The following is a 26,442-nucleotide window of genomic DNA, read 5'->3' as shown; positions in this document are numbered from 1 at the left end:
GAATATATTCTTTTGTACTATGTGATAAAGGTTGTGGACAGATGAAGTTAGCTTTATAAAGGGGAGTAGAACCAGAGGAGTCTTTGACTTAATCCATAGAAGCGTGGTGTCCTGGTTACATGTTGACTCAAAAAAGCATAGATGCTAACAGAGCTACGTTGGCAGCAGCTATGAGAAGGAAATATGGACCATTTATCTTTGTCAATAATTGCTTTATTAATTGGCATCATATTCTAAAGTGCATAGTAAAGACCAAAAGGGAACGCATACATAAGGTTGGGGGATTTTGCTTGCAAACAGTAGAAAGGACCTGAGAAATCTATGTGTTTTATGGAACAAATGCCATGGAGGCAACACCTAAGCAGGACAGAGGGCCTGAGCATGGCCCGGGCCTGAGCATGGCCCGGGCCTGCAGACATCGGAGGCATGCTAAAAGCTCCACCCAGCAAAGCCATGATATAGAAAGGAGAGATGAAAGGGTTACACTTTGATAAGTAGGTTGCTGCTGGTACTGCATGTCAATTTTATTCCGCTCGGGGGATAAATGAGGCATGCCCCATGAGGCAGCCTTGCTTCCAAACCTATTTAAACTGCGATAAAAAAGCTTCTTGTCTTCTTGAAATTCAAGCCAGTGGAAGCATTACTATTGTTATTCCTTGGTCAACATGGACATGTGCAAGGCCCAAGTTAGGTTTAAAACCCTGTCATAGACTTTGAATTTTCTGTATTCTCTTCAATGCCTTCTGGAGTAAAGATGGCCCCAAAGGAATGCAAGAATGTTCCAGTTGAGCTCCTTTCAAGGACAAGTGTCTTCTACGTAGCTCCTTTGGGACAAAATTGGGTTGCATAGCTGGGGCCTGAGATGCAGTCATTAAGTATTAAGCTCCTACCATGTGCCTAGTGCCATTATACGCACTGTACAAAGAGCATTTAGCTAAGACAGGCAGGAAGACAGGGCCAAGAGATTATCACTAGGCAGCTTAAGCCCAAAACATGCACCAGGGAGGTTGACCTTATAAGAGAAAGAAAAGGGAAAATCTTGTCTATTAATTTTATTCTCGATTAGAGGTAAAGTGCTCACTTAAGCGCAGGACTAACTCTAGGAACAAACACTGGAAAAGTCCTAAAATGGATCAGTAGAGTGCCAAGATTTCAGGGAAGTCAGAAATAGCAGTCCCTTCTTCAGGGAGCCAAGCCCAGCCTGGCTATGGCTGAGGGAGAAGGAAAGGAAATGTAATAGGAAATCATCTTCCTAGATCAACCTGCGGATGTCCTCAAAGTTCAACAGGTTGTTGGCTGTTTCAGACCAAGCTGCATGTTGGGCACCATCCATCTCTGAAGCCAATTGGTTGTTACTTTCCAGAGTGTGGTTTTCACCACCAATTACTGCATCGCAATCAGGACATTTACGCCTCTGCATTGCTCCCCCACAATTACCAATCACGTAGATGTGGCCGTTGGGGCATTTAAACCAGTGACCTCGGGGATAGCCCAAAGCATTTACTATCTGTACGCGCTCTTGTTCTGAGATGCCCAAGCCACAGCAAGGAAGGACGGCATCCAGGGCTTTCAATTTCTTCACCACCAGTTCCTCGTCATTTTTACTGAATTTAAAAGTTCCCTCTAGGATCTCTCTAAGTGTGGCCACTTCTTCCACTACTGAACTGCTCATCTTTCCCCCTGCCATCTTGCAGCGGATCAGGAGGTTCACCAAATATGTTATCCTCTGTACTTCACTTTGGAGGTCTTCCAATTCCTGGCTGGTAAAACTCAGACGCTCCTTTGCTAGCCACTTATGGACTTGTTCTAGCCGAATCCTTACCCCAGCCCTCTCATTGACTTCTATCTTGCTCAGTGATTCCCGTATACTGGCTAAGCGCTCATAGAAGCTGATTTGATTTTTAGCTAGGCCCAAGGCTTTCACAGACAGATCAGACTGAGAGAGCTTTTCTTTTAGCATTAGAAAATCCTCAGGGAGTAACCGCTGGATATTGGTCTTTGTTTCTAGTAGGACTTGTAGCTCTTCCTGCTTGGTAGTGATTTCACCAGCTGAGCCTTGTATCTTCTCCTTGATCCTCTCAATCTCTTCCAGACGCTTTTTTATGCTAGTACCATACCTAAGATTTTTGCGGATGGGAACCTGACAGATAGGACAGACTTTCAACTTGATGGCAACTTCTTCATCTTTTTGTTCATTCATGTAGCGGTCAAGAGCCTGCACCTCAAAGATGTGGCTACAATCCTCCAGTTGTACAAAACGGGCATCTGGTTCATCCTCAAAGCCAAAGAAAATCTGGGTAACTTCATCTTGATGGCACACACGACACTTCTTAGGGCATGGTTCCCCACACAGGCCAATGCAAGGATGGTTACAAGCCAACAACTTCGTACAAGGCACATAGCACGGGGGCCGATCACATGGCTCACAGCAAAGTTTGGTGCACTGGTAGTGCTGGCAATGCCAAGTGCAAGGTTCCACACATGGGCTGCACAGCTCTCCACACTTCTTTTTACACTGGCTGTGGACACAGCGATTCTGGCAGATCCTTTGACAGGGTGGACACTCACCAATGCAAGGCTCCTGGCATTTATGTGAGCAGATGAGTAAGTGCTTGCAGGGACGCTGGCAGCGTTCATGAAACCGTCCTTCATAGCAGTCATAGCAAGAGCCTGGACAAGGGTGCCCACAGTCTAAGATTGTACTACACTTGGTGGTACACTTGACAGGTAAGCCATATTGAAGATCTTCTACATTGCCACATTTCACCTGCTGGTTATGTCCACACTTGAGATTGACGGTGACCATCTCAGAACAAAGACGGACACACTCTTCTCCACAGGAGTGACTGCATCTGTGCCCACATGTCAGGAATTTGGGACAAGGTTCCTGGCAGCAGAAATCTGACTCTGGCATGAAACATGGGACCATTTGTTGGTGTCCACAACGCAGAATTGTTTTAGGGACCTTCACTTGGCAAGGGCCACAGGGCTGGAAGCAAACTGATGGACACCGATGCCCATCAGCACAGAGTATCTTCTGACAAGGCTTCATACATTGGAATTCTTTGTGGTTAGAATCATAGGGATGGCAGGCTCTAGTACAGACATGTCCACAACTCAGCCGAAACTCACAGGGGAGACTACAACCCCCTTCTGGCACCTGGTGAAAGTCAGTGGCTTTAGATACCAGTGTTTGTGTATCAGGGTGGTTCTGACAGCATAACATTAGTGCATTGCCAATCTGACCATTTTCTCTCAGAGTGTGAAGGATCTTGCTCCACAATGGAACTTTGGCTAGCATCCCCATGTTCCCAATGCAGTACATTCCCTTTTTGGCTCTGGACAGAGCTACACAGATTCGGTTTTTGATCTTGAGGAACCCAACTTTCTCTTCTTTGTTGCTCCGCACAAGGGATAGTAGAATGATGTCATTCTCTTCCCCTTGGTATTTGTCCACAACATGGACTTTCACACCTGCAAATGTCTTGGCTGGCATGAGTTTGCGGAGGCAGAAAAGCTGTCCAGTATAGGTTGTAAGGATAGTGATCTGGGATGGCAGATACTCCTGACACAGAAAGTACTTGCACAATTCTACCACAAAGCGCGCCTCATGCTGATTTTGGTGACTTTTCCCTTCCAGGATCTCTTGTTCAGGGAAGTCATGCTCTATGAAAAAGAGGTTGGAAGAGACTCCCTGTGAAAAATAAAAAGAAAACCCTGTTAAAGCTAGAACCGAGGCCATGCTGTACAGAATCTTATTCCTCTTTGAGTGCCTACTTGGTACAGAGAACAGCTGGGCACTTCGAAAAGGTGACTAAAATTCAGAGTCCTAGCACAAAAGCTTATATAGTTTAGTAGTCAGTTCTGATGTGACTTAACTCTGACATGAATTGTCTGCTCATTTCTAGGAAGAGACCCTTTAAAAGTTCTTTGACTCCACTTTTATTCTACCCTTTGCTTTGATTAGGACCTTCTCATAATTATGTCTAATTAAGCTGGTAGAACAACTGGGTTACCAAAGGCTAGGTATGCTTTCTACTGAATACTTCTTGCTGATTAAGCTGGAAGGAGCCATATCACTCTCAACAGTTGGTTCTCTTCCCTTATACAATTCCCTAAATTGTTAGTAATTATCATAGAAACATCTTTTGGAATAAACTCACCTTAATTTTTTCATACTTGAGAACAGAGGGATGATTCTCCAGATCTTGGTAAATGTGGGGTGTGAGTAGCCGTGCAATTTCAGGGCGCATGCGGTGCTGAAACAGATAGACATAAGTTATTTGAAACATGATACTCTTAAATCCTGAAAAGTGGCAAATGCTCCAAAGGCTAGGATGCACAATCCTAATTTTGCTGCTGGAAAAACTTGGGAGAAAAACACATTCTATTAAAAACCCCTGATTCCCAAGTGGCCAAATCAGCTATGCCTGAGTCAAGCCTTAGAAGAGAAATAAAACTGATTTGAGAGTCACATCAGTAAGAGTATGTACAGTTTATCTTCATGTGAAATCATTAACACTTTTCACCTAGTAAATGAATAAAAAAGAAATATGTAAAATCCTTAGCCAAGGCCTATTGTTTCTCACCTGGTAATTCAGACGGACAAAGGGAAGGTGGACATTTACTAGCCGCTCAAAGAGTGAGACCTCTAGATTGAAGTTCTTGGCCAGGTCATACACATTGGCACTGGGGCGTAGCTGTGGGGAGTGGGGAAAAACATGTAACACATGTCGATATTTGGTTCAAAGCACATCCAAACTGACATACTCTACAAAAATAACTCAGATAAATTGGTAAGAGTTAAACAGGAAAGGGCAAAATGTGATTTTTGATTATATCAGGTACCCTAACAGTACTTTTAAGATTAGACTCTCAAGAAATGGTAATAAAAGGGAATTATAAAAACAGTAAAGGTACTAGGGGTCAAAAGAGGGAAATTTCAGAGGGAATTAAAGCACATCACAAACTTTTCCTTATTTGAAGTTATTTTTGTTGGCTATGTAAAAGTAGGCCTGAATTTACCTGCTGGTGATCCCCAATGAGGATGAGATGCTGGCAGGCTTTGCTCAGTGTGGCAATGGTGTGGGCCTCTAGAACCTCTGCTGCTTCCTCAACTATGACAATTCGAGGTTCCACCTTCTGTAGGATCTGGCGGTACTTGGCAGCACCTCAAGTACAGGGAGAAAGAGTAAACTCTTTGTACAACATGAAGACCCTTACTAAAATAGGGGAACTATCCTTTGTGACTACCTATACACCAAGGTAGGTGGTAACAGTGGATACAGTCCCAGGCCTAGAGTAAGGAAGACTCATCTTCCCGAGTTCAAATATGGCCTCAGACACTTACTAGCTGTATGACCCTGGGCAAGTCACTTAATCCTATTTCCCTCAGTTTCTTTATCTGTAAAAAACCACTCCTGTATCTTTGCCAAATACACCCCAAATGGGGTCATGAAGTCAGACATGGGTGCCCAATACACCAGGCATGTACTTTATAAGGTGGCACTGAATAAGGGGCTTTTTTTTTTTACCTGTCAGACCTTCAAATAATAGAGTAACTTATGTTTTTTGAGACAAGCAAAACTCAGAGGTAGCCTAGTGACTAGTTTCCTACATACTAGCCTTTTTCTGTCATGAGGCATTTTGGAGATAAATTTGTTTCTGTCCTTCTAATTTCATAACTGCTGTGCTATAGAAATAGTTACGGACTTAAGCTGAAGCTGCTGGTTTTCCCCTAATCTACTTACCTGTAGTTGTCATGCCTACAATTTGGGCATCTTTGAGGATACAGAGATCCTCTTGTAGTTTCAGCTCTACCATCCTTTCTGCTGAGGCCTGGTATAGTCGTTCATGGTTCAGGATCCTTCTTCGAATATCTGCCTGGTACATCTGCAGCCACATCCTAGGGAAAGTGGATGAGAGTAAAGCAATCTGCTGGTAGAATGGTCATGAAGCTTGTCAGCACATTTGTTGAGTGAGTAATTGGCTGTATATTGTTATAACACTAGGAAATTCCTGACTGGAAGAAGCTTAATTTAATGGGAAGAAGGGTCAAACAAATACTTATGATAAACAAGTAACATGTGATGAGATGGAAAGGTCAAAGAATAGGGTATATAAGGGAAGCAGACTTGCTTAATGGCGAGAACATAACACGACAAAATTATATTGTGAGTAATAGAATGTCACAGAAGTTAAGTGAGGATAGTTTTAAAGTCCACAATCAAGGATCATAATTTAATGCAAGTGGCATCTGGGAGCTACCATAAGATAATGAAATCAATGGAGGAAATGCTTTTTGCTGCTGGAAGTAGAACAGTTGGAGTGAGGAGGGGCAAGCGAAAATACACTGGAAAAATGTCCTAGATGAGGACTGGGGAAATAGAAAAGGCAAAGAAAAGTGGGGAAAACAAATCCCTGGCCCTTTTAGGTGGGGCAGAGTAAAGAGGATACCTGTAGAGCTGCCATCGTGTATTTAGGTCCAGTTGCCACACGTCCTCTATTTCCTTAGCTTCTGTTTCAGTCATTGCATTCAACTTTCGGAGCTCTACCTTCACTTTCTTCTTCATCTTCTTTTTCTGACTGCGTTGAGTCTATATGCAAAAGACCAACAAGGATCACTGAATTCATGGTCTTTCAGAATCACAGGCCTCAATATTTTTCAATAACAATACACTATATTCTTGTTTCCCCTTTCCCTCCTCTGTACATTATTTAAAAAGTAAATACAGGTGACTGTTAAAATTGCCGCCCTCCTCCCCCTCCCAAATAACCCCAACAAATTGAAGGAATGAAGGAAAGTGCTACTAGGGGTCAGTACTAGGAATAAAGCCGCCAGTAGTACTGACTTCTAGCCTTAGATCTTTTTCATGGTTTTAAGTATTTTATTTCTGCAGTTATGAATCCTTTCCTTGTACTCTTGGGAAGTTCTAGATGCTACTTAAAAAGAAATTTACCTCCCATTCTCCAGTTGCCTGCTCCTGCTCAGGTGCTACCTGGCCGTAGTTGTCCAGTCTCATGGCCAATAGCATTTTAGCCAGTTCTTGTACAGCTCCATTATCAACTTTTTTCCTCTGTCGAGGCCTAACAACCTCCTCTTCCTCAATCACACGGTCTGCTTGGATCAGGTCAGCCTCTTCTGAAATCTCAATTAGTGCTTCCTCCTCCTCACCTTCTTCCTCTTCACCCCCTTCCTGCCGAGCTGAAGAAAAAATCATGAAGTGTTGGTGGGGAATTGAGAGAAAAACATTTCTGACAAAGACAACATACTCTAGGGAATGAAGAAGAAAAGGAGTCTTCAAATTATGAAATGGGGGTGGGTGTTGATATAAAGCCTTGATTGTACATTCATCAAGTACTGGTTCTCTACTCCCCACTTCATTACCAAGCTCTGGAAATTATGTTAGTATTAGCCTCTTACCTGCATTCTCAGGCTCTTCAGTGGGGGGCGAAGACACACTTTGGGTAAAGGCAGTAAAACCCAGGCCCAGCCACTCCAGGATCATTGACTGTTTCCACCCCTTTCTTGAGTAAAGCCATTCAACATCCTGAAAAAGGGAGACAGCATTAATGAACAGTAATGAGCCTGCTTACCTGCAGGGGGAAAAATGAGTTATGGTCTCCATTTGAGGATTTCAACTAGTGCCTTCTCTCTGTCCTTAAATTATCATTAACAAAAGCACACCTTTCTGGCTTGGTGCACCCATGTTCTAGAATTATGGAGGGAGGAGGCAAGCCAGATATTTATAGCCGTGTAGAATGACTGGAAGCTTACCGGCCCATTCATCAGGCTGTTCCAGTGTTGGGGGGCAATGTATTTCTGTAGGTGTCGTTCATGTACAACTCCTTTGGTGGTACACTCCAAATGATGAGCCCCTTTGTGGATTTCCTGTTCTGACTGTTTCATTTCTGTCATGATCTGCCCAAGAAAGAAGATGTATTGTGGAAAAAAAAATACAACTCCCTTTTCCTCAGCTCTCAAGACAAGTATTTGAGGAAATTGAATTCAGCAAGAAAATCAGGGGAAGAGAGACAGCAAGGCATAGAGGATAGAGAATTAGCAAGACTTTAGCTTAAGTCTTGTTTCTGACACTTAATGACTACAAGATCTTGAGTAAGCCCATGAATACTTGAGGACCAAAGGCAGTTCTAGTTCTGTATGTTCCAGAACAGCTGCCAGATCTGCATTGGTAGAGGGAATTTCTTTTGAGATTGAGACTTCTTTCAAGAAATTGAGATTTCTTTATAGCAAGGAAATTACAGGGACCTATCAGCATGGTTTTTTAACTTCAATGTACAAGTATTCCAAGTAAGCAGTTGGGCCCATAGAAAACAGCAATGGAAAGAAATGCATGCACTTAAAACCCATGGGCTGGCCACCCCACTTTTTCCCTTACCCAAGTTTAGAGACTAGGCTTATTTAAAACCAAATTCTGATGTAACACACTTCTTGAAGATAGCTAAGAGAAACAAAAATCACAAGTTACTTTCAGCACTTAATTTTTCTAAAGTGCTTTCATATCTGTTGTCTTTTGGTTTTCCTTCAATGCCTTTGGGCTTTTACTCCCTAGGTAGTATTAATTTGGAACATACACTCATGTAGGCCCTCCGGAGATGTACAGGGAGATTCCGTCGGAATTCTCGTTTGTTTCGCAGCTCTCTTAGTGTGAACTGCTTCAAGACTTCACTGTTGCTCCTTCCACCCACTCGGACAATGCTGGTCTTATGACACTTATATATTCCTGAGGAAAAGGGTGAATATAATGGCAAGTGAGAGGAGCCACAACAAAATTCCTCTGGACGAACAGTACATTGGGTAGCTTTGGCTTAAGAATCCTGACATCTTCTAAACTATCTTTAAGGTAACACTGGTACTTGTAGGTGTTAATGAATAAGATATTGTGTCTGATATGTAAATGCTAATGTAAATACTGACTTTCTAGTAGAGAACAAGTTATTTTGCAAAATTTACCTTCCAGAAATTGGTCCAGAGCATGATTGGTATAGCACACAACAAGGATGGGGAACTTCCGTGTGTTAATCTGCCATACCTGCTCATTAGTCAGAAGGGCTTGGACAATTTTCAGACCCACATAGGTTTTCCCTATAAGATAAGCAAAAATACAGAGGTTAACATTCAAGAAAATTATTTCTAGTATGCTTAGGTCCTTATTCCTAATTGGGGGGAGGGGGACACAGAACAAGTACAACCAAAGATAAGTTACCTATAAAAAATTCTTGTGAAACTCTTACCAAGCATGTGGTATTTTTACTGTGATAGTAAATATTTACTATGACAAAGCTCATTAATTTATAATTTAGTGTCCCTTGATAAGAGATGGTGAATGTTAACGATTTAGTATTTGATTTATAACATCTTATCTCTTCATCTCCAGCAAGCCTTTCCATCCTTACATTTTTATTCTGCTGGTTCTTGGGAAGCAATTCTGGGTGATCATTTATGGTTTGAGCATATGTTGAGAACCTGATTACCCGCTCCTGCCCATCCCAATAGTTAATATGGTAAAGTTTGAAGAAAAAAAAATCAGAACTTCACCTGTCCCTGGAGGTCCCTGAATAATAGCCAGTTCCTTAGTAAGAGCAAATTGCAAGGCTGCCATTTGTGATTCATCTAGCTTTAGGGCTTCTTTTGAGGGCCATTGGTTGAGGTCTAAAACATTAACTCTTGGTCTTCTGTAGTCTGGAATGTTCCTTAGAGATGGTTTCCCGATTTCACTGGCTAAGCAACTATCTATTAGGGCTGTGAAATCATATCTGCCACCCATTAACAAGTAACTAGGCTCTCGCACATATGATTCACATTCGACGATGTTCTTCTGAAAGGGGACATCTTCCTCCTGAATCTCCTGTAGCCCTTCTAGCACATGTCTATAAGCTTCAAAATATGCAGTTGTTTCCACCATGAGGAAGGAGTCTGAGGGCTGAACCTCTAACAGCTGCTGACTCTGTTCATTAAAGCAAAGCTGTACAATTCCATGGTAAAGGTCTTCATGGTCCCGGTTAGATACAGTTGCAAAAAGAAATGTCTCAAAATTATCCTTGGACATGCAGACCAAGGAACCATAGAGTAGACGTTTGGAATTCTGCCAGCGCACAAACTTTAATGGTTTTGTATCAAATTGTACCTTGTATACAATACCAGATGATGCACAAAGAGGTGTGATAATCCGTGTGTCAAAGTAGATTCGGATGTCATTGAATTTCTTCTTCCTCAAACCCTGGTCTTCAAAGCTCTGAAGCAGTTCCAAAATGCCTTCTCTTAGGGGCCTAACAAAATCTTCTCGTAGGAGTCGGAAGTGAGTGTCCAAATAGATGCTAGTGCTTTCATATCTCCCTGAGATAATGTTTGGGCGAAGAAAGGGCTTTTCATCCAGGTGTACCTCATTGTATGTAGGGTAAATAGTCATTGTTCTATAGTTGTCTTCATGCTCTGCAGTTTGAGGTTTCACCAGGGTATAAGTGTCAACCTTTAGAGTGCCCTCACGTCTCTTCTCCTGCAAGTGTTCAATGATGGTCTGAACCTTTTCCAGGTTTTTTTCTGTCTCTTCTCCAATATCAATGCCAGAAGCTCTCAAAGCATTGAGAGAAGCTGGTAGAATGGACATCAACATGGAGGTTTCTTGCACAGAGCTGGCCGGGAACACACTCACCAAGTCTTGGAGAAGTGAGAGGATGTTATTAATATGTTCTGGATACTGGTGTCGAACAGCAGGAACAGACTCAGTTATCATTCCTGCCACATAACTGGGTAGGCACACTTTGAGGAAACTGGAGTTCTTCAAAATGCCCAAGAGGTGTAAAACACTCTTTCGGTCCATTTTAGAGCTACATGCCTTCCTAAGTACTTGGCAGATGAGCTGAAGTAAGCCAGGTTTCATGAATGTATGATCTAGAAGATCCTTAAATCCAGAGTTAGCAGCAAGTGTGATGACCACTTCTGAAGGATCTTTCTGAAGGAGACTTTCTAGGAATACAAAGCCAATCCTCTTAATTTGCTGAGACTGTTCCCCAGCCTTTTGATGTGGACCACGCCACTTCATGGGATCTTTTCGAAAATGGACATTTTCAGCAGGTTGATGCCTTCGGTCTCTCCCATCTTGGTTCCCATTTCTTCTTCTGACTTCATTCTCTTGACCATTTCTTTGCCCTCTAGCTTCATCATCAGCCTGTCCACCCTGGTATCTCCTTCCCTGATGAGGATTCCTCCCCATGCCACTAAACCTTTCTTCCCTTTGCCATCGAGGAACAGTGTTGTTAGCTCTAGCATCTCTTCTGGGTAGGTCTGTTCTTCCTCTTAGAACATTAACTGGTGGGTTATTTGCCCAATTTCTGGTTCTTTGTGGTAGTTCTCCATCTATGTGGCCTGAACACAAAGGAAATATTCAGTAAGCAAAAGGCCCTGGAACAGAAAGCAAGGGGCAAGGCACAACACAACTACAAAGAACAAGCTATTTTTATAGCAATTTCTTCATTTTGTTTTATTCCAATGGAGTAAAGGGTAGTTTTCTTATGGTGAGAGAACCAAATAAAATACAGAAAGCCAGTTAATAAATATTACAAATCAGCACAATTCAGGAGATCTGTTCACTTGTTCTGGCACTATGTTGCCAACAGTTGTCTATTGGATGTTCCCTATTAATTTCAAGGAAAGACTGATGACTACTTGTTGGGAACATTAGAGGGAATTCCTGTTTAGTTAAGAGTTTAAACTAAAGGACTCAAGAGGTCCCTCCAAAGCCTATTTCTAAGGTTTCAGTCCTGCCAGCATCCTAAAATTCTTTTGTTAGGCTATAGTGATTTCAAATGTAATAAACTGAAGAGAGGAATTTCTTAAATTTAGCCTAGAATCAGTGAGAGAACTTTAAAAGGCAAATAAAAGGCAAAGTTTAATAAGCTTACAAGTTTGAGTTAGTGGAATGCTGGTTTGCAAATTTAAAAGAAATCAGGAAACTCCAGGAGTTGAGCTCATGAAAACAGTAGTTCACTCACATGGTATAGGTCTAAAAACACTAATGTTGCAACACAGGACGACACATCAAAGACATGTGAAAGGCAATTTTGGCCTGGAGTTGACATTCTTTAAATTGACTTGACACATGAAATCACTTAATCCTCTGTTGTTTCATTTTCTATGAAACAGATGAAAATATCAATCTAATTTATGAGTAACTTGAGGATTTAGTGAGAAATAAATGATTGTGCAAAGTAGCAATGAATTTTGCAATTAAAGGTACAAAATATTCTAAAAGCATAAAATATGACATGTAACTAAGCATAAAATGAGACATTTAACTAAGCATAACAAGAACTTTACAATGCTGAATTATGTCATAAAAATGTACAAATGTTTATTCAAGAAAGTTTCTGCAGATTATAAGGAGATATGTAACAGATTAGTACATGCTAGAATGTGGTAAGTGCCTAAAAGAAATAAAAAGTGCTGGTATCAGGTAACAATGCTTCCAGTTGGGGGATCAGGGAAGGCTTGATGAATGAGGTGAATTTGAGTAGCCTTTAAAGGACATGTAGGATATATCAACAGGCAAAGATGTACAACCAAACTTTAAAACTTTTACTATTGTTACTTTCACATTTCTTTTCAAACTAGTGTTAGCAGAAACCATTCATCAAGAAAACTAATGGTATAACATTTTGAAATGATTTATAGTAGCCCATAATTTCTTTGTGGCAATGTGGAAAAGTATTATTTTTTCCGTATTGCCACAATATTAATAGTTTGTATTACTGCCTCCTGCCCCCCCCTCCTCCCCAAGACAACCAGTGTTCCTCATCCATGTTCCTCATTCCACACTTAAAGCTTCTGTGACATTTAACATACTTGGGTAAAGCAGAAGTTTATTTTTAGGGAATTATAAGCAAGTGAAAAGGGGCACTGTACTTCTCATAATAAAGCAACAGGTTTATCTGGGAATAACTTTTTGTGTGTGTGAATAAGGCAATACAGTACAGTTACTTCAGCTCTTCACCCCTCCATTGGAGTTTATGTTTGAATGAAATGTAGCATACATTAACTCTCTTTGGAAGAGAAGGGTTGTCAATTTTCAGAGTCATTTGTGCTGTTCCTGTAGAACCAAGTACTCTTCATTTCAATGGAATTATGTATAGTTCTGCTTTGGCCTGCTTTCAGTATGGATTTTCAATCTCTTAACTACAGTTTTCATATTAAAAGTGGGAGAAGCTTGCTCACCTGTATGGTTGACATGCCTCGGTGGGGTGTCTGGGCTTGGTCCGTCATCCATTTCAGAAAGCATCTTCAGTTACTTGATGTTCAATGGGCTTTTTGCTACAAGGAAATCAGTTTAGGTTAGCTCTCAGTACCGCTTAAGCACCAAGCAGCAAAGTCTTGACTCAACCAGTCCAATCCTTGGCTGAACGCTTCAAGTTATTTTATAACAATAAAATCAAGAGAAATTTGGTTGTAATAATGGGGAGCTATTTGAGCACATCAAATGCTAGGTGACTAAAACAGTATTTGATTTCCAAAGACAAACTGGTAGAGTGGAAAAGAGTACTACTGGACTTGGGAGACAGAAGATGACTGATACTAGCTGTGTGACTGTGGGCACAGCACTTAATCTCTGTTTCTTAATCTTAAATGAGGATGATGCTATGCACTTCTTACCTCAAGGGGATATGATCAGTAGTAAAGTGCTCTGTAAATGTTTAAGTGCTATATAAATGGTATAAATTAGTGGAGTAGATCAACTTTCCTTTACTCTTTCAGTGTTAGTTGCAAAGATTCCCTTAAATTCTCATCTAAAACTTTTGCTGCACACACGAGCTAAACACCAAGTTATTCTGCTTCATTCGTCCTCACCTATAAAGGGGTGTTGTTGCTTGCAGAGAAGGGCTATCTATTCCTTGATCTGGCATCGTGGATTCATCGCACCATTTTATACTCATATTCGTCATATTTTAGAGTGCCATATGCAGTAAGCAGTATGCCCTGTAAATATATGGGGCACCTAGGGGCTCAGTGGATAGGATGCTGGGCCTGGAGTCAGGAAGACCCAAGTTCAAATCCAGCCTCAGACACTTACTAGCTGTCTGACCCTGGGCAAGACACTTAACCCTTGCCTCAGTTTCCTCATCTGTAAAATGAACTGGAAATGGGAAACGGTAATATCTTTGTCAAGAAAATCCAAATGGGATCATGAAGACTTGGACATGACTGAAAACAACTAAGCAACAAAAAATGTTATGTAGCAAATTAGTATTTCAGAAATCAAAAGTAGTCCTGGGATCTCCCAACAAGGTACAGTTTTTTTTTTTCTTGACTTAGAAATCTGCCACATATTTCATTTATCTAGTTACTATGTGACAGCCAATATTGGAAGAGGAAGCTGTCTTTCGGGTAGGACTAGGTTTAACGGGAGCCTGATTCTGAAGCATATCTGAACAATACATCTCCCTGCTCAATAAACTCCAGTCATTTCCTATTTACCTCCAGGACCAACTATAAAATCCTGTTTGGCTTTTAAAATCCTTCACAATTTGGCCCAGTCCCACTTTTCCACTCTTTTTATACTTTATCCCCCCCTTCCACTTACTTTACCAACCTGAGATACCGCTAGCCTCCATAGGTTTTTCATTGGCTCTTCCCTACAACTGGATGACAACCCCTACCCCCTCCAGCTCCTCAGCTCTAACCTCACTTTCTGCAAGAGGGTTTTTCCTTTCACATCTAGGGCCCACAGGAATTATCTCCCATTTCCACAATAGATACCCTGTTGGCATGTTATTTCCACAAGAATGTAAGCTCCTCGAGGGCCGAGGCTGGCTTGAACTTCTAATCCCTAGAGCCTAGCCGGGTCCAGGTGGCAGAAAATGAGAGCTTAATAAAATGCTAGTTCATAACGGTACTGGTGGGGGGGGGGGTGTGACTCACGTAGGAAACGTTTTTTTTTTAATCTATGCCTTTTCCTGATATGTAGTTTGAAATTTTTTATGGTTGAAAACTGGCTATTGTAGCTTGAAATGAGTGATATGGAGGAAGGGCACTCATCACAAAGAAGTCCACTGGCTGGGAACAACGTTTGGTGATTCCTTCCCAGACTAGATCTCTTCGGCTCATCATCAAACCCAGCCCTATAATGCAGGCTTATAGCCTCAGCTTTTGTTTTTCTTGAGGGTAAAATTCTTCCCTCTTGTTTAAAAATAATAACAGAGAAACACAATCTACCCGGATGGTTGAGGGAAACCAAACCTGGGCTAAGACTTGGGAGAAGAGGAGGAGAAAACAGGGAAGAATACAAACAAAAAAAAGGTGATGCTTAAGAAGGGGGGGTGCTTAAAGGTTTAGGTGTAAAGGCGGGGAGGGGGATGGGAAGGAAAGACACGACAGGAGGAGGAAGAATTAGGATTTACATTAATCCACTGATGAACAAGGTGACAAAAGGGGAGAGTTCTGGAGGAAATACAGATAGGTGGGAAGATAAAGAGGTTTGAGGCGAGAATTGGGGGGAAGGGTGATAATAATTGCAGGGTCCTGGGGACAGGGTGGCGGAAACGTAGCTTAAGCGTGGCTAGGGAGGGGGATGTCAGCTCCTGGGAGCAGCGATACAGAGGGGCTAGAGCTGAAATGGGAAGACTTGCGAGGGAGGGGGCTACACAGGAGGGGGGGCTGGGAAAGGTGCGGGGACACCAATGATCCGCGAGTGTAGAGATGCTGGGGGCCCAAGGGGGGATGCTGGGGAGCCAGTGCGGGGGGCGGGGAGAGGGGCCGATACTCACCGGGGCTCCAGCAGCTGCCTTCGCCACCGCCGCCTGCTCCGGGTCTGGCTCGGGCTCGGAATCGGGCCCAGGTCGGTCCGGCCCCGCCCGGCCCCGGCTCTACTTTCAGTTTCCTTTCCCCAACAGCCGGGGCAGGGCGGGCGGAGCGAGGGAGGGCCGGAGGGAGGAGCTGGAGCCGGGCGAGGATCCGGGGCCCGCGGCCTGGGCCCGCCTCCCTCCTCCCCAGGCGGAGGAAGCTTTCGGGGCCGAGCGGGCGCCCTGGGGGCCAAGGGATGGGTGGCCCGGGCGGTGTACCCCTGGCCCCGAGGGCAGTGCTCGGCCCAGCCCGGGAGAGTGCTTCCCCGAGTGGGAGAGGGCGGGAAGGAGGGAGGAAACACCCACGGGCCCAGGCCCCTGGTCGTTTCGGGGTTTGAAAAAGAAAGACGAGAGCAACATGGCGGAGACTCCACTCCGGCCGGGCCTGGGAGAGGGTCAGGCCGGGGCGGGATCAGGCCTTAGCAACCGACATCAGTCCTTAGCAACCGCTGCCGGACCTTTTATACCACCCTGCAGCTTCTTTAAGCCCGGAGACTACATTTCCCAGAGAGCCGCGCGGGGCCAGGATGTACGTAACGCGCAGGCGCCCGGGCATTTCTGCGTTATATAAGGAAGGTTCGCGGCCTCTCTTCCTCTTTTTCGCCCCTGCCACTTGCGGGATTCGTTTTTCTCGTCCTCCATCCGCAGCCATCGTGGTCCTGGAATGCCGCTTATTGGTAAGTTCGATCTTCTTACCCTTTATATTTCCTCCAGGGTTCGGCCACGCGTCTCATCGCCCCCACGGGCTCGCAGCTCACGTGCGTTTGGGGCATACTCAACATTAACACGCTCGGCTCCCCTAGCGTGTCCAGGGAGGCCTGGGCCCGTCTGCCTCGTGCTTGCAGCCCCCAGGGCGGCTTAGGTACAGGATGGAATAGGCACATGGTTAAGGCCTCCAGGAAGGTTCAGAGAAAGGTGGTGGATCTTAAAGAGCGTGGACCTCGAACTCCCGCGATCCGAGCTCCTTTTGTCCAGGCTCTCCTCCTACACTCTGAGTTTCAGCTTTTCTTTCCTGAAAATGGAAGGGGTTGGATTCCTCGCCAGAGCCTCAGTCCTTCTGGGGCGCTTTCTCAAAATCCTGCCCATTCACTGTTTCAGAGGATGCCCCACGCTAGCCTGAGGCGTCAGAAAAGGGCTGCAAGCTTTGGCATTTTTCTTGATTTGGGGGTCAGAGGGTGAATTGGAGTTAAAGTACAGGCTGGTGTAAATGATGACTCGACTTTTTTCCCCATCAGATCGACCTTGCTGATTTCTTTGAATGTTTGCCAGTTTAGTTCTGATGCACCAGTGCAGGAAAGTCAGGCCATAAATGACTCTGGTCTTGGCAGGATTGTGACTTTTTTGCTTTAATTCCACAGGATTGCTTCTGGAAGGAGGAGGGAGGCATGTTACAGGGATTTTGGAGACCTGGATGTGTAGGCTCCATGCCCCTATGTTGGCTTCTTTTCTGATGTCATCAGGTAAGCAAGAATTTGGGCTAAAGGTAACTAAGAATAAGCAGTTGAAAGTCTGTAGATGTAACTGTTTTGAACTAAAGCCAAGGATTATTTTTTAAGTGTGAGGTTTGAACAGTACAAATGATAAATATATATGTGTCCTGGCTTGCAATGGGTGACCTTGGCCTTTCTAAAAAAAAGTTTTTTTCTCTCAGTTTATCTGAGGAAGCACCCATGTAATGACTAGGGCTAAGTAGGAAGTGAGAGAAAGATGGTCTGATTCACCACCGAAAAAATAATCAGTCTGGAAGGGGAAGACTCAAAAGTTCCTGGCTAGAATAGAAAACAATTTGTATTTACACTCATTCTAAGTCATAGAAGCATAAGCTTTGAGCCAGAGGCTTGGCTGGGGGCTCTTAAAGTCTCTTTTTTTCAGAGCCTTATTTAAATCGTGCATGAAAACCTCACAGGACAAAAAGTAAATTGTCAGTGAACTCCTTAAGGGGTTGACACTGCTAGAGTCAGCTCTACTTGGTCAGCAGATCCAGCTCTTGGACCTTCAACTTCAGGCATCATTGTTTTGTGATCCTGGGCAAGTCACTTAGCTTCTGTTTTCCTCACTTTCCTCACCTGTAAAATTAGGATACTAGGGTTGTTGGGAGAAATGAGACAATTGTAAAGCACTTAGCACATTTCTTGGCAGAGTAAGCACCCTTATAAATTCCATTCTTTTCCCCTATCCCCACCTTTACTAGGAATACAAAGAAAGGTAAAGGTAGTCCTTGGGGCTCAGTCTAGCAGAGACAACACATGTGAGTTGTAAGAAATGGGAGGAGGAGTTTCGTTTTCACAGAAATAAAGGTGTACTTCGCCCCCCCTCCCCTGCAGAAACCAGGCCTCAAGGTCAGTCAGGTGAGAGGTCAGGCTCGTACACATGGCATGCTTTTTGAGAAGGCAGGGGAAGTAGAGAGGCCAAACCCACTTGAACCAGTTCAAGCTTATCTAGGGTCTGGTCTTGGTCAAGAATCCAGGCCTACTGATTTGCATAATTTGCATATGTTAAAGAGGGAAAGTAGGGGAAAGTAAAAGAATGTAGTTGAATCCTAAACTAAGACAAGGAAAATCTAATTAACTTCACTTTTGCTTCTGTATCCTTATTATCCTATCTATATAAACTGTATACCCTGGGAAAACTGTAAAAAAAAATGTGAACTAACCGTAACTTTAGCAGGAGTGGAGGGAATGGTTACCCCTGCTCCTGCAGCTGTACTGGTGTGAGTGTTCCAGTGAGCACTACACCTGCTCTCTCGAGGAGTGCAATAAAATGACTTCCTCTGCCCACTCTGGTCCTGAGTTCTTTGGGTGAGAATGGCAAATCACATGGATCTTCCTGAGGTCAAGTGAAGGGAAGCAATGGGCAGTGGGCTTACCCCAGATCTTGACTTGGTGTGTCCTGTGATCCCCACTGTGGTGTTAAGAGGGCTACCTCTCCGGATTCCCTTGGGGGGAACCCTGTGGTCTGCACAGCCTTCTTAAGGGGACATCACTTGGGACTTCCGGCCCTGTCTCGAGAGCCTTGTGATCTTACCGCTGTCCTAAGGGGCCGTTACTTGGGTCCTCCTTAGGGTCTGACCCCTAGGAAGCCCTGTGATCCCCACAGATTAAGGGGGGGCTACCACTTGCTCTGGGAGTCCTGTGGTCTGTACGGCCTTCCCTAGGGATTATCACAGGGTTCTTCGTCAGGATTTTGGCCCTGCCTAGGAAGTCCAGTGATCCCCGAAACCATGTTTTGGAGGCTGATGGATGATCATCGTTTCTAGAGCTTATCCTTCTTGCTGCTGGTATATATGATGACTCAGTTTTTTCCCCGGCAGATCGATCATGTTGAGCCTACTATTCTTTGCCAGTTTTTTCTGATATACCAGCTTAAAAAAATGGTGTGTGTCAGTTGGGTGTCCAATATCGCACTGACTTTCCTGTCTGCATTTGTAATTTCTCAGACTTGCTATGCTGCATTCCAGCCACTTGATTTGGATCAGATTGTTGGAGTTCCCTAACAGTCCCTGGGAAGATTGGTAAGCTACACCCACTCATCTGTAATAGTTGTATGTTGGTGTTGCCTCATTAGAGTTAGACGTTGGGTTGTCAGGAAGAAGGGTGCAAGAGTTATAGGTGACTTTAAAAAAGTCACCAAGATAGCAGTCAGTAATAAGTAAAATTTGCTAGATGCCAAAGGTTTTAAGACTGGTGTGCGTGATGATTGAACTTTTTTCCCCATCAGATCGACCGTGTTGATCCTAACTACTTTTTGCCAGTTTTGTCTGACACACCAGCAGATTCAAGATACAAGAAACTTTCAGTTTGTTAAATAGCATTCTCACTCATTCTTTGGGACATTTTATAGGCTTGCTCTTGCAATGAGCAGAAGGTTAGGATTCCAGTGATGTCTAATACCATACAGACCCAAAGGACCTCAAAGGACCCAGCTCTTATTAAAGGTAGGTGAATTTCCTGAAACTCATGTTGTTGAGTTTCAGGAATGACACAGCAGATGACACTGTTGCTATACAGAATATGCAGAGGGTAGTGAAGTGTTTCAGGGCTAAACAAGATTCCAGATCTGTGGTACATGATGACTAAAACTTTTTTCCCCTGCTGATCGACAAATGCTGATCAGGAACATTTAAGCCAAATCTTGTCTGATTTCCATTAGATCCTGGAGTTGTGTATGAATTGTGATTTTCACTATTGACTATTTCACTGTTCACTATTAAACTATTGACCCCTTCCCCGCCAGTGTATTTATGTGTAAAATGTGAGGGACTGATTGCCACAATACAAGAGCCTACTGAATGCTTTACAATAATAAAAGTGAGCATACAACCAAAGAAAGATAAAATTGTGTTTGCATGATTAAGCACTTTTAACAAAGGATTGCTACTGTGTTTTTTCTTTCATAGGAATGTAAAACTGGTGGATGACTAAGTGGAATGAAGTGAAGCTTGGAGACTTGAAAATTTTGAAGTGTGGCCTTAGATGAGGAGAGGCAGCCTTTGTTTGTGATCAAGAAACATGGACTTGACTGTTCCAGCTGTTATTAGGATAAAATAGTCTTGTTTTACATTTTGCAAATAAAAAAGTATTTGACCATCATCTGTGCCTTTGTTTCAAGATGTTTGTAGAAGAAATCTTTAAAAGGAAATGGGTAGCCTAGGTTTAAGGGAGACCTGTGTCTTGGGAGTTTAGACATAATGGTGATTTGGTACTAACCCTGCCCTCAGGGTTAGTTATCCCCATTTGGTTTCCCATCCTCTAACTTGAGATCAAGGTTACAAGTAACTCAGTCTTCTCACCTTGGGGCCCTGCCAGTCCCTCTTTTCTGTGACATATTGCCCTTTTAATTCTGGTTCTTCACTCAGCTCATTTTTAATTTGGTCTTAGTATGGGTATTCCCTAGGCTTCTGTGCTAGGCGCTCTCTACATTTGATCCCATCTTCTAGGAGTTAAAGTTGCTACTACTTCCGGACATCCAGTTCAGTCCTGAATTCATTTATTCTGCCTTTTCATTTTTTGAACTTTGTCTACTAGATTGCCTTTGGCCCTCAAGTGCCAAAAAGCTCATTTTCCTACTCCTCTAAACTTGGTCCTTCTGGTCACCGAATCTTAATTGTCTTTGACTATTCCCCCCCCCCCTGTTGTCACCCATTCTATGTTTATTCCAGTTGCTAAGTCTTAACAATTCTATTCTCTCCCTCCATAGCTGCTTTAACTGGGCTATTAAATTTAACATGCTTGGCCTGCTCGATTATTTCTAACCAAAATGGACTGCTAGTGCTTTGTATCTTTGTATATGTTGAATCTCTGCCTCTTCACTAGAATGTACCCTTGAGCTGGGACTGTTTTTAATTCCAGTGTCTGGATTTCTCAAAGTAGTTACTTTTGAATGTTGAATAATACCAAGATGGGCAGCTAGGTGGTGCAGCGGGTAGAGTGCTGGGCCTGGCGTCTGGAAGACATCTCAAATCCTCGTGTACTGGTTGTGTGACCCCTGGAGAAGTCAACCCTTTTTTGCCTGTTTTCTTCATCTGCCAAATAAGCTGGGAAAAGAAATGGCAATATATTCCAGTATCTTTGCCGAGAAAACCCCAAATGGGGTTGTGAATAGTCAGACATGATTGAAAATGACAATTCTAAGATGATTCATTCCTTATGTTAGAGGAAGTGAATACAGGAAAGTAAATTCTTTTTTGGGTGGGGAACCCTTTATTGGGGCTATCTGGATAGGTCTTATGGGTGACAGATGAGCTGAAGCTCAAAAGAGTAGAACAAGTAAATTCTGGGCATGTAGTACAGCCTATGAAGGTAGAGATGAGAGATGATGGAATGTGCTATGGAAAAAACATCTAGTAGACCAGTACGGAATACAATGAAGAATTAATAGGATGGAAAGGCAGGTTGGGGTTAGAATGTGAGGGGCTTTCAATGCTAAACTCAGTAGTTTGTACTTTGTCCTAGAGGGAGCAATACCAATATTTAGTAAAGTGACTATTCTCTTGCACCTTACAAGTTGTGTGGAGGATGAATTAAAGCAGGGCTGTCCAAACTTGGGTTTTTATTGAAACAATAGACAATCTATTTTGATTTGCCATTTTAGTGAGAGCTCTGCCTCTTTACTAAAGCATTTCTGTAAATTTCTATGCTTGTAGGTGGGCTGCATTATGGACAGCCCTGAATTAAAGGGTAGAGTCTGGCTGGAAGGGAGACCATTTAGGAAGTTGTAATATTCCAGGTGAGGGATGAAGGCTCTGACTACTAGGGTATTGGCTCCATGAGTTAAAAAGAGACAGATGGGATGTAGAATCAATAAGACTTGGCAACTGAATATGGAGGCCCAAGGAAAGGGAAAAATGAATGAAGATTTTGATACTGCAAAGACTTAGGTGGCTGGCAGCTGTTAGTGCCCTTAATAGAAAAAAAATTAAGAATGGGTGGGTATTAAAGGAATGTTTTGGGTATATGAAATTTGAGATTCCTGTCTACTGGTTGGAAATAAGTAATCAGTGGATAATAATCAGACTCAACAACTAGCTGGATATAGATCTGGGAGTGTCAGGTTACTGGAGAATAAGATATTCTCCGCCCATCAAGAGGTCTCTTCCCATTAAGGGAAGCTTGCTTGCTTGTAGGAAGGTTTACACACCTTTAAGTTAATTTCTAACTAGACACAGTCAGGGAGGTTGTGATGCCTTCTGGCTTTGAGCCTATTAGCTGAAAGAGTATATATTCTGAGAGGTGAGCTTTTGCTTTGGGGGTTTGATTACAAGAAGGATCTTGTGATTCCTTGGTCGAGACTCTGAGTAGCCGTATGTTCAGGACTCCCCCACTCTTCAGAGGTAAAGGCTGTTTCCATCCAGTGGTGAATGTAAAGTATATATAGCAGTATTATGATTCAGGCAGTAGAGCCCTGTCTGTTGGTCTTTATTTCTCTTTGCATTTCCTCTGTATTTTATGTAATTAAAGAAGATTGTTGACCCCTGAAGCCCCTTTGCTACTAAAGCAGATCTGGGTGTGCCACTATGGTTGCTGTTACAGGGAGTCATCTACATAGAAAAGATAGTTATGCCAATGGGAACTGATGAGGCCACCAAGTGATAGTTTAAAGAGAAGAGGGGATATAACAGACTTGAGGGACACCTATGGTTGGTTAATTGTTGTAATATGGATAAATATCCAGTAAAGAGGACTGAGAAGAAGCAGTCAGAAGAACCAAGAAAAAGCATTGTCGCGAAAACCTAGTTAATGCTGTCTGCAAAAGGTTGCTGAAGCAGAGAGACCAAGAAGGAAGAGGGGTAAGAAAAGGTCATTAGATTTGGCAATTGGGAGTTCATTGGTAACTTTGGAGAAGGAACAATTTGGAACTATGCATACCACTACTGGTTGCTTTTTACAGCAATTGTTTCTGTTTTGGCCAGAAACCCTGAGGGTCTTCCCTTCCCGGATTGATATTTTCTTTTTGAGTAGGTAAAAGAGGCCATTCTTTGCCTCATTTTTTGCCTAGCCTTAACCACTGAATGGGTGTTGCCTCAGTCAGACAGATCTGGGAAAGACCTTAGCTTAAAAAGGCCAAAGTCTCCCATTGCATCTGGGGCCCTCTCCAGTTGTCCTGATCTATATCTTGTCACTGGACCCAGATGTCTCTGGAGGAAAAAGTGAGGCTGTTAACTTTGCACAGCCCTCCCTCACTTAAATCCAATTCACTTGCATATCATGGCATCACCTTCCTGATGTCATGGTTCTCTCCGAGAATGAAGAACAAACAACAACCACTACTAGTCTTATACTTTGTGATGAATGAAAAAACCGTAGAGACAGAGTTTCTGGGTAATTACTAATCTATTAATTAGGCCAGCCAATAATAAATTGATGGTTGGTGGCTTCTCTTGGCAGCCAAAGACAAAAGACATGGAGAGCCTGAAGCTTTCAATAATGAGACTCAGCCACCTCCAACAATCTGGACAGGGGAATCCACCTGCATCCAGACCACTCTGGTTGTTTTTCTCCTTCATGAGCTGGCTCACCCTAAACTAATGGAGGGGTACGAGGACAGGGGCTCATTTCCTTGGAGCAAGAGTGATTATAGACTGGATTCATTTTATACTCTAAATAGAAGAGCGTGTCCTTGAGGCCTAGGACAATCTCATCAATCAGTCATGTACTTCAGAGACTGACTTTTTACAGGAGCTCGACCTTAAATGAAGAAATAAAGGAGAAAAGAATGGATTCCAAATTAATAATTAGTCATTAACATAATAGCAAAATAATTTCAACTTCAGAGGGATCAAAGACAAAGGAAAAAGATCTATAAGTATGAAAATACTTATAGCAATTCCCTTTGTTACTGCAAAGAACTGGAAACTAAGGGGTGCCCATCAATTGGCAAATGGCTAAACAAATTATGGTATATAAAGTAATGTAATATTATATCATGGGAAAAGATGAAAGGTATGGCTTCAGAGAAGCCTGGAAAGACTCATACAAACTGATGCAGAGTGAAGTGAATAGGAGCAGGAGAACCACTTTATACATTAATAACATCATAAAGAAAAAATAATTTTGAAAGATGAAAACTGACCAATGCAATGACAAGCCACGATTCTAGAAGACTAATGATAAACCATAATATCCATCTCCTGACAGAGAAATGATGGTTTTAAGATGCAAAATAATTTTGGATTCCGAAATTTGTTTGACTACATATGTATATCTGTTAAAAAGGCCACCTCTGGCCCTGTAGAGAAAGAAGTAAATGCGAGGTAGATAAATTAAATCCCTGTTAATTGAAAAGAAAAAAGTGGCTTTTTTTTTTGAGGGAAATATTTCTATTGAATGGTGAAGCCAGAAGTCAGATTGTAGATGATTTAGAAAAGACTGAGAGAAAGCATCTAGTATAATTTAGTTCAGGGTTTAGCTGAGAAACGGAGAGCTATTAGCAAGGAGGGTTTGTTTCTTTTTTTAAAAAGGATGGAGAGATTTAAGCATGTTTATAGACAGTAGGGAAAAGGATAGGTAGAAGGAAGACAAGAGAGAGGGGATGGTAATGGGGGAAGTTTGCTAGAGAAGGGTTTTCCCTAAGCTGAAAACATTATGTTTCTTTTTCTTACTAGGACTAATCCAGGCCAGATAAAGGGAATTTAGAAATGTAATCATGGTGGTCTTAATCTTTTCTTGTTTCATGGACCCCTTTGGAGTTCTGGTGAAGGCTATGGACCCCTTCTCAGAGTAATGTTTTTAAATATGTCAACTAGATAGGATCATGAAGGAAACCAATTATATTAAAATATGATTTTAAAAAATATTTTTAAAAAGTTTATGGACCCCAAGTCAAGAACCCTAATCTAGTCCAACCCCTTCATTGTATAGATCGTGGCCCGTGGGTCACCTCTCGAAGTGAAGGATTTCAGGCAGCCCACAAAAAATGTAGAGAATGTAAAAGAAAGTAAAGATGTAATGAGTGCTTTGTCTGTGCCTGCCTAACCTGCCTTCCACAAGTCACTACTGTGCCTGTAGTGTAACTTGGTGGGTGGGTTGCCACTGCATGCTCTCTCCTGTTTGTCACATGATCCACAGGAACAGACCTTTGTCAGTCTGTCTCTAGTCTGAGAGCAGTGAGAGTTGTATCTTTTCACTGTGTTTCTGGTCCTCACTGGCGTTGAACAGGGACAAAGTATGTGCCGCCATGCACCAAGGCAGCTGATGCCTGCTAGTCGATGAGCGGCAACAACTGGAGGGCTCCTTTCTTTCCCTTGCTCTGCAGCCGCCCTCCAAGTTACATGAGTGGCACTCTCTCCAAGGTCAGACACTCAGTTCAGTATTTCTTTGCATGTGGGCAGTTGCTATGGAGATTTTTTTGTTCTAACATTAAAGTTTTGGGGATGACTTTGTAAAATGAGTGATAAAAAGAAACAGAAGATCAAATCAGAACATAGAGTGTTCAATCCGAAGTGGACAAATAGATACTACTTTATTTACATGAGAGACAAAATATTGTACCTTGTTTGTCGACAAGTAATAGCCATTTCGAAGGAATACAATCTTTGTTGCCATTTCGAATAAAAACATCCTGACTTAAGCAAGTTGTACACCAATGAAAAACAAATTAAAGTCTCCAAATTGTTGAAAAATATCAGTGGGGAATGATAGTTTTTCAAGAAAGTAAATGCAGAAAATGAGGTGGCTACTAAGGTTAGTTTTCAGATTTCTAAAGAAATTGCTGCTTCTGGGAAGTCTTTTATTGAAGGTGACTTCATAAAGAAGAAACTGATTGCAGTTTTAGGATTACATCCTGATAAAAAGTGTTTTTGAGAAATAGTTTAATCATTAGTTATACCTTTACTTGGAAAGCGAGCTGATTAAAAACCCATCTGCAGCCTGAAGAAGTTTAGCCTATTTTAATTTTGGCTCCTACCTACTGCCAAGTTGTGCAGGTCTGGTATAGATGAGGAAAACTGAGGCCAGAGAGCGTAAGTGACCTTGCCTCAGGTCACATAGGTTGTGTGGGCCTTAGGTTCTCCTATAAAATAAGAGGATTGAATTAAACTATTTCTAAGGCCCTTCCTGCTCTTAATCTTTTAATTCTATGGCTGTGTCTTCGCTA

General features: G+C 42.6%; 1 protein-coding gene, 1 long non-coding RNA gene and 4 other non-coding genes across 7 annotated transcripts; 5 read left to right on the top strand and 1 right to left on the bottom strand.

Moving 5' to 3' along the window:
* Nucleotides 1-191: 191 nt before the first annotated feature.
* On the bottom strand, nt 192-16,036 carry ZNFX1 (zinc finger NFX1-type containing 1). Of its 2 annotated transcripts, XM_036749204.1 has the most exons (14): nt 15,778-16,036; nt 13,232-13,327; nt 9,560-11,386; nt 8,975-9,106; nt 8,596-8,744; nt 7,778-7,921; nt 7,424-7,550; nt 6,960-7,204; nt 6,457-6,596; nt 5,751-5,905; nt 5,026-5,171; nt 4,590-4,700; nt 4,164-4,259; nt 192-3,694 (listed from the first exon to the last, which is right to left on the bottom strand). In XM_036749204.1, exons 2-14 carry the CDS (start codon nt 13,293-13,295, stop codon nt 1,253-1,255), a joined length of 5,778 nt encoding a protein of 1,925 aa, XP_036605099.1. In that variant the 5' UTR covers nt 13,296-13,327; nt 15,778-16,036; the 3' UTR covers nt 192-1,252. The 2 variants fall into 2 exon arrangements, with proteins under 2 accessions (XP_036605099.1, XP_036605101.1); XM_036749206.1 differs by lacking the exon at nt 9,560-11,386 and having other exon boundaries at nt 15,778-15,898.
* A 160-nt stretch (nt 16,037-16,196) lies between these two features.
* LOC118841289 lies at nt 16,197-20,441 on the top strand. The gene is made up of 5 exons (XR_005009848.1): nt 16,197-16,529; nt 17,211-17,312; nt 19,289-19,363; nt 19,693-19,786; nt 20,249-20,441. It is a non-coding gene; the product is annotated as an uncharacterized LOC118841289 (long non-coding RNA).
* Nucleotides 17,050-17,141, top strand: LOC118845198. The gene has a single exon (XR_005010063.1). It is a non-coding gene; the product is annotated as a small nucleolar SNORD12/SNORD106 (small nucleolar RNA).
* Nucleotides 19,126-19,214, top strand: LOC118845200. The gene has a single exon (XR_005010065.1). It is a non-coding gene; the product is annotated as a small nucleolar SNORD12/SNORD106 (small nucleolar RNA).
* Nucleotides 19,532-19,622, top strand: LOC118845199. Its single transcript, XR_005010064.1, has one exon. It is a non-coding gene; the product is annotated as a small nucleolar SNORD12/SNORD106 (small nucleolar RNA).
* LOC118845201 lies at nt 19,908-20,002 on the top strand. Its single transcript, XR_005010066.1, has one exon. It is a non-coding gene; the product is annotated as a small nucleolar SNORD12/SNORD106 (small nucleolar RNA).
* Nucleotides 20,442-26,442: the final 6,001 nt, after the last annotated feature.

The sequence above is a fragment of the Trichosurus vulpecula genome, chromosome 3, assembly GCF_011100635.1.
Source record: "Trichosurus vulpecula isolate mTriVul1 chromosome 3, mTriVul1.pri, whole genome shotgun sequence".
Classification (NCBI taxonomy): Eukaryota; Metazoa; Chordata; class Mammalia; order Diprotodontia; family Phalangeridae; genus Trichosurus; species Trichosurus vulpecula.
The sequence above is the reverse complement of the archived record's forward strand: the minus strand, read 5'-3'. Positions and strand labels throughout refer to the sequence as shown.